The sequence below is a fragment of the Chiloscyllium punctatum genome, chromosome 40, assembly GCF_047496795.1.
Source record: "Chiloscyllium punctatum isolate Juve2018m chromosome 40, sChiPun1.3, whole genome shotgun sequence".
NCBI lineage: Eukaryota > Metazoa > Chordata > Chondrichthyes > Orectolobiformes > Hemiscylliidae > Chiloscyllium > Chiloscyllium punctatum.
In genome coordinates, this window is record NC_092778.1 from 56,067,983 (window position 1) to 56,081,621 (window position 13,639).

Below are 13,639 nucleotides of genomic sequence, written 5' to 3' on the forward strand. Positions count from 1 at the left end.
CATATTCCACCATCTGCCATGGCAAGATTCAAGCCTGTATCCCCAGAACATTACCTGGATCTCTCGATGACAAGGCCATTGCCTCCCAGCTTTTGAGGGCTTGTCTCTCTATAGACTCTTCAAAATATGCTTGAGAATTGGTGATTCCAAGTGAGACTTGAGCAGAAGTGATCACTGGCAAATTTCTGAAATGCAAGAATTAAATGGTCATGATTATTAGTGTGCCCAAGATTTATTTGTGTACACTATTTGTTAATCCATGAGCTGCACATGTGCTATCACTACATACAGCTGCCTGATTTAAAGGGAATTATCCTTTTGAAGGACCTCTTGTTGCAAACAAACCAACTGTACCCCCACAGGCAAAACAAAATTGCTCTACCTACTGCACTGGCAGCTATTTTCCATCCTCTACTGTGTGCAGAGTAGAAGATGCAATGCTATCCAGCTTCTCCTGAGGATAATATAGCTGGCTACACCTGAGCTGGAGATCTGCTCCATCCTTCAAGTTGCTTTTTTAAAACTGTCACTGTCAATCACTTCAGCTGTCAAGTTCCTTGCATTTCAATCTGCCCTCTTCTATTTGACATTATTTTCCCCCTCAGCCTGTGGCCTACTGCATTTTCATGCACTAACCCCTGCAGTTTCCCAGACTCAAGCCAGGGTGGTAGTGACTACGGCAAACCCTTTCTACAGTTCCCAAGCCTTCCAGTGTTCTACAGGATTCTGCCTTTTCTTGTTTTGGAGTTGCCCCTTCACAGTCCTTATCCCATCCTCAGACTTGCATTTCTTCCTTTTATTCAACATAGCATGGACTCCCAAACCCCACACCGACTTGAGGATTGCCCAGTTCCTGGGCTGGAAGTACATGGATCCCTGAACTCTGATCACAAAGCACTCCGATTATGGCCACCATCCTGGACGAGAACAAACAATCCATTTGGCAATGTGGCAGCATCCCCAGAGTGGCCATACTTCATCTTTTGCTAGGCTTTCCAACATGGTCGTTATCATTCTCTCTCCAGTCATTGTTTATTCTGCTGTGTGGAACTCTTGAGGTATGCTTTGGCATACTAGTCCAGATAAGGATCCACCCAAGTGGCAATTTAGATGGATCATTAGCTGCTTTAGTTGAAGCTTCATGCAGTTTGTGGTGATAGCTGGCAAATGCTGGGCATGTGACATTGACAGTCCAGTATAAAATAGCATTGTTACTGCACCATGACCGTTCCCTACTGACAATTTGCTTGTCTTCTATATGAAGTGAGTCAAGCCAGAGTCAAGCTGTGATTCTGAAGTTGATGGTCAATTAAGAACAAAGCTACGTTACTGAGCAGCATGCTAAGTCATCTCAAATTGGATGGGCACTAAGAAAGCAAGCAATAGGAGCTGAGGTGGGTGTGTCCTTTCACACAGGGACAGGAAAAAAATTGCAATTAAAGGTGGCAGTGAGCTCAATTATGAAGTGTGTTGAGTTGGAGGTTGGCTGAACATCAGTCTCACCACATCATGGACAAGGCCAACTTCCATGGAAAAAATGTGTAGAGTGATTGGAGTGCAGTCAGCCAAATGGACCTCATTAGATTGGGTTCCCTGATTGGACAAGCTTAAAAATCCCGATCAAGGAACCCAGCTGACAGATTCACTGGCCACTCGGGTGTTTCTTTTCTTCCTGGTGGTGGAAATTTGAATAAAGATTCGTGCACCTTGTAGAGGGGAAAAATTTTTTTTTTAAATAACCAGGAGTGTTCGGGGGGGTGATAGGCCACCCTGATGCCAGTTGCCTTGAGAGCCAGATGGTGGGTAGGCCATTCTGAGCGCTGTCATCCCGCGAAGGGGTGATCAGGATGGGCTGTCCTAGAGGTGGTCGAAAGGTGTCAGAGCAGCCAAGAGCCAGAAGGCGCGTAGGGGCAGGTTGAGATCTGGACGGCTTGTGGGCTACCCTGCACGCAGTCATCCCAGAGAAGGGTACGGGCTGTCCTAGAGGTGGCCGGAAGGTGTGCCAAGTTAGCCCACTGGCCGGAAGGTGCAGCGGGGTGGGTGAGAGCCCAGTGGTACATAGGGGCAGACAGAGAGCCAGAAGGTGGGTCGCCGTCCTCAGCGCTGTCAGCCTGGGCAGGTATTGGGGCAGGCTGCCCCAGAGGTGGTCGAAAGGTGTGTCAGGGCGGACCAAGAACTTCCAGTCTGAGCTGGGTGTAAACATTTCTGGCATCATGCCATTATTTGGCAAGCTTGACTTGTTTGATCCTGCCTTCGAAGACTGGGCCCAGAATGTGGAAAGAATGTGCTTTTTTTTAATGTGGGCAAATGACATTTGAGGCAGAGTAATAAACAATACTCTTGGCAGCGGCTGGTGAACCTACAGCTTTTTCAGTTATTAGGTTAACTTTCCCTGAGGCACCAGATGCTGAAATCTTTCAAGAGTTGACAGATTTAGTTATGAAATGTTTGACCCCAAGCCACATCTAATTCTGAGATGCTATGGTTTTACTTGATTTGAGAATTAGGGGAATCCGCATCAGGATTTCTGACTTAGTGTTTCTGCCAGTTATTTTAACCATGTTGTCTTAACCCTTAATGAGATACTGACCCCCATTTGGTATGTGGGATAATGCAAAATCACCTAGCTGTAGTCCAACTGGACTTCAGACAGGCACTACAACTGGCTTTATCATTGGCAAATAGGGTAACTGGTTAGCTGAGTTGCAGGATATTCTGATGGAAATGGACACTGTCACTGACACAATTTGGGTGAAGGCAATTGCATAGCCTCATTTGGGATACATCCTGAAGAGACAGACTCTGGGTCAACCCACAGCAAAACTCCAAAACAAAGCCAAACCTAACTAAACAGTTAACTTTCTTCAGGATCTGGCCTGGCAAGCGATTGTAGTTGCTGCTGGTATGTGGATTTGAGAGCAAAAGAGGTGTAAATGGAGCAAGAACTCCTAGGCCACTATCCAGGAGAGCGCACATCCTAGAAAGTCCACCTACAGCTGGTTCAGAACAATTAAATTGGTTCTGATTTGTGTTAAGCAATCAAAATTCCGATTAAATGGTCACCTAGTTCTAATGGAGGTTGATACTGGCACAGCTGTATCAGTAATTGCAGAACCAGTCTTTAATTCGCTCTGGGCTCCAAACCTCAAGGTTAACTTTGGTTCTGGTCTCACGAGAAACAGCTGGTTCTGTTACCACTGATGAAAATGCTGTGGCCAAAGCCTGATAGGGTGAATTTGATTGAGAAATTCACCTTGATTGGCGCAACACTCTTTGATCAAAAAAATGGCTGCTGAGTGAAGTCATAATTACCTGGAAGATTTTCAGGAATATCTTGAATATAAAGGGTCAAGGCTATCTTGCATGTTGCCTAGGAAGCAGTGCCATGATTCTGCAAGGCGTACCCAGTGCCATTTACCTTGCATGCAAAAGTAGAGGCCAAAATCAGAAGGTTGGAAAGTAAAGGAATCATCAAACTAGTCCAGTTTGCAGAATGGGTAGCACTGGTCATGCCAATTTGTGAAACCTTAAATGATAAATTGCTTCTCTCAGCTGGATAAACACTTGGTCCTTTGCATAGATGATTTATACACAAAGCTGGCAGGGTGGTTGTCCTTCAAGAAGTGTGACTCAGGTCCAGCTTACCTGCAGTTGTGGTTAGCTGAGTCCCAGATGTATACTACAATTAATAACCATAAGTTTGTACCAGCATCAGACTGCTATTTGAGGTATCATTGTCTGCTGAAAAAGTGGCAGTGACTAATGGAGAAAATTTTATAAGGTCTTCCCCCAGGTCACAATTTATCTAGATGACCTGCTAATAACAGGAAAAACCAATAAGCAGCATGGGCCCTAGATGTCTCCCCAAGGTAGGCATATGCTTTAAGGGAAAGTGTTCCAGGCACTCAAAGTGACTGACTTGGACTACAGAGTCAACAAGACCAAGTAGCCCTCATGATCTTCCAATAGGTGCAATCAAATGTGTGTGTGTCTTTTTCCTTGGGCTGCTAAACTTTTAATAGGAAGTTCATACATAATCTGGCCTCCATCCTGGCACCCTTCTATCTGTGGAAAAAGTTTCAGCCTTGGAAAGGTCTGAGCCATGACACAGCCTTTAAGAAATTGAAGCAACTATCTTCTAAGATGTTGGCATACTCTGATCTCAAGTGAGATCTGATGTTTACATGTAATGCCTCTCTTTACAGAATTGGAATAGTATTGTCTCCAAGATCTCCAAAAAGAGAGGAATGGCTGATACCATGTGCCTTCTGGATTCTGGCTAATGCAGAGCACAGGTATGCCCAGATGAGATGGAAAGTTTGGTGGTCATTTTGAGGCAGTTCCACTAATACTTTCACAAATTTGCATCTGTAAAAGTAACAAGTCATGGCCCCTGCTAGTACTACTCCAGAGGTAAAGACCTTGCTGCCCATAGCTTCAGGTCAAGGTCAGCAGGGGACACTCTCTCTAAATGTTTATCATTACAAGTTTGAACAACGCCTGGGATGCCTCGAGCTGCCTTCTGATGGTGCCACTACTGGAAGAGTCCATTCTGATTTTAAACCTTATGGACACCCTTCTGATTTCTGACCATATCCCACTGGACGCAAAAGGTTCCAGTCTTGGTAAAAGTAAAACAGCTGGTGGTGATGGAGGAAACAAAAGGGCCATAGCACCTGGAATGGAAACCTCTCTGGACCCAGAGAGATCAGATCGTAACAGAGGGCAGCATTCCATTATGGGGAGCAAGTGTGGTTGTCCCAAGTTTTTTTTTTAAAAATGCTGCCACATATTGGCTGAGTTCCTCCAGGGTCATCAAGGACTATCCAAAATGAAAATGTCTGATGGCCAGAATTGGGTGCAGACATAACTGGTGGAGTAGTGCCTAGAATACCAACAATTGAAAAGAAATTGCCATCAGCTTCCCCCATATTTATGGGAATGATCAGTACACCCTGGACTCTGTTCGCGTGTGATCCTTTTCATGGGTGCCACTTTCTTGTCATTGGGCATGCCCTATCAAAATGGTTGGAATTTTCATTTGTCAAACACTGGGTTGATAATAAAGCTGCAAGCATCTTATGCAATATGTGCTCTCCCAGATGTATTGGTCCCAGATGACAGGCTATCGTTTCACCAGCAGGGAATTGGAGTATTTCCTAAAGTCAAATTGTACTCCTTATATAAGGACAACTCCATACCATCTGTCAGCCAATCGTCTGGCAAAAAGAGCTGTCCAAACTTTGAAGGCAGGTTGGGGGGAGCGTGGCGCGATGAACTGGCATTTGTTGAAAATAAGACTTTTTAAGAGACCACTTCAGTGGACAATGTTTGTTGTAGGAACCACAGTAATGGCCCTGCATGGTTAAGAGGCATGGCTGATGCAATGTCAGGTCCTGTGACGTACAAACCACATTTAAGTGAGGCAGTCCTGAACAAGCACTTGGACTTGTCATGGCAGTTCTTATCATTGGTGCTGAAGCATTGGGAAGAATCTACTTTTTTGTTTTTGCTGTTTGAAAGTCCTTCATTGCCTTCCACGTATAGTATTTTTTTTGTTTCCTATGATAAACTGTTTGTTTCAAAATACTTGGCAGCCTCATGAATATCTTCAGTGATTAACTGCCATGGTAATGAACTAAAGAAACTTGATTGATCAAGCCAGATTTTATTCTGGAATCTGACCTGTTCAGAACACACCTCTGCTATTTTTACAACAGTGGGTTTTGTGGCACCTGTTTTAAACATGGACGATATTTTGCAAATTAACAATTTTTAGCTTTTAATTACCTCAAGCTCTGTAGATGGAGTATGCTGTCAAGTATCAACGGGGGCCAGGTTTTTAAGAATTGGCTAATGTTCTTAAGATTTTTAATTCTGTCCCCCTTCGTGGCTCATTATTGTACAAATATTCCTCTGCAGGTTTTAAGGGCACCATGTCTCGCCGTACCAGAAATAATCGTGCCTGGCGGTATGTGTACAGTGGTATTCGAGATGCTGATGCTGTGGCTGTAGTAATGCCTGATGGGTCAGTTGGTGTTGGTCCTGGTCCTGGCTATGACTCAGATGGTCAGGTAGGTATTTAAAAAAAAAATTGCATTGCTGCTAACCTATTCAACAGACTGGGTAGTCCACAAATCAGTAAAATCATGTCAATTTCCTTCCAAACATGAGATCCCTCTTGGCTGAAGCCCGTTGCAATTAGCCCAGTGCAGACAGGAATCACTATCTGCTAGTTTGTGACCTAATGATCTATCATTTGGTGACAGTAGACTCCTTTTTGTCTTAAAACTAGCCTTTTGTTTTTTGTATAGATTAAAGTAATATCCTACATAATCTAAAGCTAAATTTAAAGTGTTAATAATAAAATCAAACCTGTAATAAAGGCCTTTTCATCTGGATTCAGTTGCTTTTTAATTGAGCGTTCAGCCACTTTCAACTCTGAAACTTATTTCAGTTCAATAGCAGTATTTTAAGTCTCTGACCAGTGATCGTTCTAAAATTTCAATAGCAAGACACTTTTTTATATTTAGTTTGATATATTAAAGGCAGTTTCAAGACTAAACTTGCTCTATAGACTAGAAACTTAATCACTTGGTTTCAGTTGAAGCTATGGAAATATATTTCTTCACTTGCAAAGGATGAGTATCAAAATAATAAACTGTTGCGTAATGTAAATATGCTTTAAAATTGAAGCTGTCAAAATCTCACCACTTAAAATAACTTGGCAAATTTAACAACAAAATCCTGGGAGTACCATAATCAGGCACATTATTGGTAACAGGTGTAGCAGGTGATGTTTCAAGTTGGTAAATCTTCTCCCTTTTTTAAATGAAAGCCATCTCTGAATCAAAGCTAATCAAATGTAACTAATGTGAAATGTTAATGTTCATCTACGCAGGTACTACCTGTTTGGACTTCTCCAGCCTTTTCTGATTTTTTTTTTTCCTTTTACTCTGGATTTCCAGCATCTTTATAATGCTCTGCATTTCTTATTGCTAATTTTTCAGAATATATTTTCACAGTTGAGTCCCAAACTTGTTTATTTTTCTCTAATATATTGGGCATGACTCAATGGGGAAAAAAACCGTTAACCAGTGAAATTGAGCATAATCCTTTTTTCCAAAAGCATAAACTGATTACAATCTACCTAAAGTTTAATTATTTAGTCTGAGTTGGGCAAGTCTAGATTATATTTGTTTATAGTTGATGCATGAGCTGGCCAAGAGTTCCTGCAGTAAAGTGCAAATCTTTGCTCCTTTTGCAGTGCTTGAATTAATGTGTTTAGTTTTTTTTTGTAAGTAAGTAGCTGGAGCCTTGTGTCCAGCTTTAAGAAAAATCTTTTCTCACTGGCTCTCTAGCAGTAAAATAAGTGAGGGGGTTTGTTGGGGGGGTTAATTTCAATTTTTAGTTTTAAATTCTAAAGGACAAATTCTATTGTTTGAATTCTCAATCTTCTAATTGCAAAAGCCTGTAAGAAGATCTATTTATGCAGTATCAAAATTGGTGTGCCTACACCACATGGACTCCTTCAAGAAGGCAGCTTGCCACTTCCAGTTAGGGCTGAGCAGTAAATACTGGATTAACAAGTAAATATTCTGATGTCATGACTCACTTGGGATAGTGCAATGGAAAGCAGGCTCCATGTTCCTAAACTTGTTGCAATTGTGTAAAGATTTAATTAAACTGGAAACTTGGGATAGTTTACCTGATTGTGGAAACCAGCTTAAAAGAGCACTCTCCAGATTTGTGCTTAACGAGAAAACAGCTATTTATTGCAAACAGATTTGATTTTAAACAGACTACAAAATTGCTAGTAGTTAACTTTCAATGACTTGAACCATTTTTTTAAAAAGCCTCACTTGAGACCAGACACAGTACAGCACAATTCTGGCTCAAGTCTAAATTACAGAATCTATTAGATGGTTAACTGGAGTTCCTGGAGTCTTTTTGACTGTGGGTGAGAGGTTGTGAACACAGAATCTAAGTTTCCCATTAAGGATTTTCCCCATCAGTGTCTTTGAAGGTGATTTTGTTTTCTTTCTTCTCCCTTTTTTAAGAAGGGCATTTGCAGAGAGCAAATCTGCTCTGAATTTTTTCTGATTTGATAAAGGAGGAGATGTTTTCTCCCTGAAAGTCTGGATGTTTCTCCTGCATTGCACAAATAGTTGCTGCCACTATCTTGGGAACCAATCAAGAATTTATTCCTGAATGCCGCTAATCTCGGCTGGAAAAGCTAATCTGTGTTGAAGGCAGCCATGTCAAATAAGCCCTAGTAATTCTCACTTAAAACTGCCACATCTTCCACAGTCCCTTAACTTAAAGCATCTTTTTCCAGTTAAGTTCACACTACAAAGAAATTAGTCTACACCATGAAAGAATAAATTTTTAATTCCAGAAATTAGTAACTTTGTCATGTTATTTCATTCCTTAAAGCACAGTGACTCTGATTCTGAGCCAGAATTCCATCTGCCACAGTCAATCCCAACAGCATTACCTGTGACGGGAGAGTCGTACTGTGACTGTGCGAGTCAAAGTGATACCCGATATTGTGGTGGTATGCGTAGCTTCCATCGCATGAAGGATTGTCACTGTGGAGAGGAGGATGAATGTAAGGATGAATAAAAATTACACACTCTCTTGTTTTGAGGGATTTGATAGCCGTGTAATGCAACAACAGTTTAAGTGGAGTGGGAGGAGGGGGAGCAATATAAAAGGATCCTAGAATTGTTTAATCCTGATGCAATGCTTTATCATTGGCTCTTCTCAGAATTCCATATGGCATACATCAAGGTTTTAAACTAGTTCACTGGGAAATTATTAAATTTGCAATCCCCATTTATGACAGTGTCCCAGTATTAAATACAAATTTGAAGTGCAGCAGTCAACTTGATGAAAATTAGGTTGCAATGGACTGGCATAGCTGTTCTCAGTAAGGTTTGCACTTTGTTTAAAGAATTTCTGGTGCTATTGTGAACAGTACTTGAATTTTGACTTTTAATGCTGGATCTGATCAAATGGACTGAATGGAGAATCATGGGTGATTTGGTCTCAAGGTGTAATTTAATCCCTCTGTTCTAGTGACCATTTTAGAGCTGAAATCCAAACCATACAAGACTAGAGCCAACAGATTGCTGCCAGCCATCTGACAGATCATGAATGCTATTGGTGGGCCCATAATGCCAACATTTTGTAATAGTCTTTAACTGCATATTATATATACTCTGGCTTTGCACACTGAGGCTGAGTAACCTCCACTTGAAGGACTAGTATTTGAGGTGCAGACATTGCAGGTTTTCCAAATTGATTGACAGGTGATATCAGAATATTCAAATAATTAATTTAAGAATCAAGTACTTATCTCCAGTGTGCTAAACTACTTGAAACAATGTGACAAGTCCAAATTTGTTTATCTTCACTAACAAGCATTTAAAATGTGTGTTCAAAGTGATGAGTGTGAATTTGAAAAAACTAATTAAAAAAATCTCTGCAGATTTTGAGTGGATGTGGGATGATTCTACCAAGTCCTCTGCGACACTGCTGAGCTGCGAGAACAGAGAAGTGAACTTTCACATGGATTACAGTTGTGGAACAGCAGCAATTCGTGGCGATAAGGAAATGAGTGAAGGTCAGCACTTCTGGGAAATAAAAATGACATCCCCCGTATATGGTACCGATATGGTAGGTCCAGTAAATATCATCTAATACCTTGTCTTTCTATCTTTTGAATAGAAGTTTAAATTGCACAAGGGTGGTTCGTTCATGGGATGTGGGCATTGCTGGCTGTCCACCATCTATTGCTGATCTCTGGTTGCTGTTGAAGATGGTGCTGAGTTGCTGCCTTGCGTGTTGCAGTCTATATGCCGTAGATTGCCTTGCTATTGGGGAGGGCATTCCAGGATTTCAGCTCTAATGCTGCAGGAAAGGTGACATATTTCCCAAGTCAGAATGGTGAATGGCTTCGAGAACTTGCATCCAATGGGTGTTCCCATGTATCTGTCTGCTGCTGTTGGTCCTTCCAGTTGGAAGTGCTTTTCCTTTTTAGAAGGAAATGATCCTTTCAGGAAAAGTAATGGTCCCCTTTTAAGGAATGCTACAATACTGCAGAACTGTATTTTTTAATATTTTGATTTCAAAAAGTGAGATCGAGTTAGTGAATAGTTGTGGACATTCATTTTCATACTGTGTATGCTCATCTTCGATCACTAATATTAAAGATAAATCTTTATTCTGGTTCCCCCATTACTAATATCTTGAGCAATATTTAGGTGTTTATTATTGGTATCAATCCTTAACGCAATAAATGGGCTTTCACTTGGACATGTCCTGTTCTCCACTTTTTCCCTATTGGTGCAGAATGAGGACAGTGCAGTCTGCTTATGCTTTGGCTGGTTTGCAAATTATTTGTTCTTCCTTTCTCTTTAAACAAAGAAGCCAGCAAGTGAATTGAAAGGAACTAATGCATATTATCCACCCATTAGTGTGTTTACTCACCTAACAGTAATGTTAGTTTCATTAAATGAAGATTAGCAAATTGCAATTGAAGTTGTAACTGCATACCATGTAGAGGAGATTAAGTACATGTGAATAAGTGGATCATAAGATGCTATTTATTTCATAAACTTGTTAATTTGATCATTGCTGAGTAGTGTAAACTCCATCTATTAGAGGTGATTAAGAATTTGTGAAATTTTACTCCAGTATTCACTGGATCATGTTTGTTTGAATACACAATGCTTTGCATGAAATGGAAGTGGTGTAATTGATTTTTGTGCTGTTATGGCAGTTTGAAATTGCTCACTTTTTTAAGCAACCTAGGTTGTATTGTACAACAGATTCGTTGGCATCTGAAAAGACAAATTTGTGGTTTGAGTCATAACTGAAGTGGAGACTGAATCCTTGAACTCCATTCAGAAAGCTCTGATTATTGAGCAATGCAGATTTGGTCAAACATAACCATTTGGTATCAAGTTGAATATGCATACAAATTAATGTGCAAAATTGTGAACTGATTGACTTTGTTGCTGAAAGTTTATCATATTGCAGAAAGCTGGCCTTCGTGTTTAGTTACTGAATGGCTTGCTAGGATCTTTCGAAGCAGAAATAAAATCTTAACTACAGAAAATGATCCAGCTTGTCCTAATTAATCTGCTTTTCTTTGCTCCCAATATTCTCTGGTAATATTAAGTCCAAACATTGTCATATTACACCAAACAAGTATAATTATTCCATTGAATAAAACCTGCAAGAGAAATTGGTGACTATTCTGTTCTGAGCAGCAATATTTAGAATTTTAATATACTAGCGATGCCAAGAACAGTAACTAGAATATTTATCTGCATCTTCATAATTTTGTTTGTATTTTGTGCACTATTTTTAGATGGTAGGAATAGGAACAACTGATGTCAAACTGGACAAATTTCGTCATACCTTTTGCAGCCTACTGGGAAAAGATGAAAATAGTTGGGGGCTCTCCTATACAGGTACCACTCCTGTGAAATAGTTTCTAAAAAAAAAAGTACTCTTCCTTTAATTTTGATCTTTCATTTAAACATGACCAGCCCTTGCTTTTCTTTCAATTTACTTTGCTGTCCATAGGATTTGTAGACCAGGTACATTCAGTGGCTGTTGCTGCACTGGCGCATTCTTTTTAGAACCTGTCCTCTCCATTTCAGCTCCAGCCATGGAAACATGTGAGCTATGAATGGGACTGTTTGTCTCTTACTACAGAGCACTGGAACTGCTCAAATCTTTGAGGTGCTGTTCCACCATGCTTTGGATAAATAAATGACACTGTAGTACAATGCATGGGCATAACAAAAAACAATTGACCACAAAGACACTTTGGAAGAACAAAGTGAAATGGTTCTTGTAATCCACCCTGGATTATTGTGCATACAGGATTAACTCAATGCGCATTATTTTGCATATACAACTTTCTGTTGGTGCAACTTTTAAAAAGCTCTTTATGAAAAGGATCCTCCAACTAAGTCTTAAAACTTTGTACACCTCCAACCTTACCAAAAACTAAACTTTGTCATCAAGTTTTTAAACTTCTATTTTCCATAAGAATTGTTTTATATTTGAAGGAATCTACTTTATTTGTATATTTTACATGTAACAGATCGCCTAAGTTTTAGCCTCTGAAAATATTTGTTTTGCAGGTGTACTACATCACAAAGGTGCCAAGATTCACTTCTCAACAAGATTTGGACAAGGCTCTATCATCGGTGTTCATTTGGATACCTGGCATGGTACCCTGACATTCTTCAAAAACAGAAAATGCATAGGTACAGTGCAGTTTTTGTCTATTGGAAATTTTTACCTTGCCTAGTGTTCCTTGAAACATTGCGCTTTAAAGTTACCTGGTGATCATCAGTTTGGATACTGATCCACTATTGCAAATTCAAGTATGAGGGGAGGGGTAAAATAAATTCCTGATGAACGGCTTATGCCCGAAACGTCAATTCTCCTGTCCTTGGATGCTACCTGACCTGCGGTGCTTTTCCAGCACCACACACTTGACTCTGATCTCTGGCATCTGCAGTCCTCACTTTTCTCTCGGAAAACAATACACGGTGGCACAGTGGTTAGCACTGCTGCCTCACAGCGCCAGAGACCCGGGTTCAATTCCCGCCTCAGGCGACTGACTGTGTGGAGTTTGCACGTTCTCCCCGTGTCTGCGTGGGTTTGCTCCGGTTTCCTCCCACAGTCCAAAGATGTGCAGGTCAGGTGGATTGGCCATGCTAAATTGCCCATAGTGTTAGGTAAGGGGTAGGTGTAGGGGTATGGGTGGGTTGCGCTTCGGCGGGGCGGTGTGGACTTGTTCGGCCGAAGGGCCTGTTTCCACACTGTAAGTAATCTAATCTAAATGTCAAATAGTGTTTTATAAACAATTAACTTATCAGTTGCAAGGCATGACCTTTTTTTTAGGGATTTATTTTTTAAAAATGCATTGCCACTCTAAATGCAAGGCTCTTAAAGTTCCTTCTGCCCTCAAATGGCAGACTTGTTGTGATGCTCTTGATTTCTCAGCTACTATATAAAAATCTAACCACTAAGCATTCCAAATGGCTGAGGAGAAAGTGAGGACTGCAGATGCTGGAGATCAGAGCTGAAAATGTGTTGCTGGAAAAGCGCAGCAGGTCAGGCAGCATCCAAGGAGCAGGAGAATCGACGTTTCGGGCATGAGCCCTCCTTCATTCCAAATGGCCACCAGGACTCCCTAATACATTGGTTAAAGCGTTTTTTTTTACATTTCTTCAACTTTAATCTCGCTGTATCAGATCTGCACACAACCAGGTCTTTGAATTTCATTTTAACAATACAATAAATTGTAATACTGTTACTGCTGATGTATGTGCACCTGCAGTGCACTAAAGATTAAACAACATTCTGTGCACAATTTATTTTTGTGGAATTCAGTTTTTTTGCCATGTATTAATAGTAATTATGATTATAGCAGTGAAAAGTTTGCCTTGTTATAGTGTAATTTGTAAGATTTGACAATATTTTTCCAGATTGTATCTGCAATTCATCTATACTTAAAGTAGCTGTAGTTACTGTAACATTGTTTTTCTCCTAAAATAGCAACTATTTTTAATCAGTGAATTTTAAAATGATCTTGTTCCTTCATGCC

At 40.5% G+C, this 13,639-nt stretch overlaps 1 protein-coding gene across 5 annotated transcripts in view; it reads left to right on the top strand.

Moving 5' to 3' along the window:
• The window catches only part of LOC140464637 (SPRY domain-containing SOCS box protein 3-like), a 30,377-nt gene that overhangs the window by 15,910 nt on the left and 828 nt on the right, over nt 1–13,639 (top strand). For 3 of the 5 annotated variants that reach the window (XM_072559974.1, XM_072559975.1, XM_072559976.1), the window contains exons 3-7: nt 5,923–6,074; nt 8,437–8,611; nt 9,494–9,681; nt 11,381–11,483; nt 12,165–12,290. In XM_072559974.1, coding sequence (XP_072416075.1) covers nt 5,937–6,074; nt 8,437–8,611; nt 9,494–9,681; nt 11,381–11,483; nt 12,165–12,290 — 730 coding nt within the window. In that variant the 5' untranslated portion in view covers nt 5,923–5,936. Of the gene's footprint in view, nt 1–4,205; nt 4,296–5,922; nt 6,075–8,436; nt 8,612–9,493; nt 9,682–11,380; nt 11,484–12,164; nt 12,291–13,639 lie in introns of all 5 variants that reach the window. The other 2 variants (XM_072559972.1, XM_072559973.1) reach the window with 1 other exon arrangement.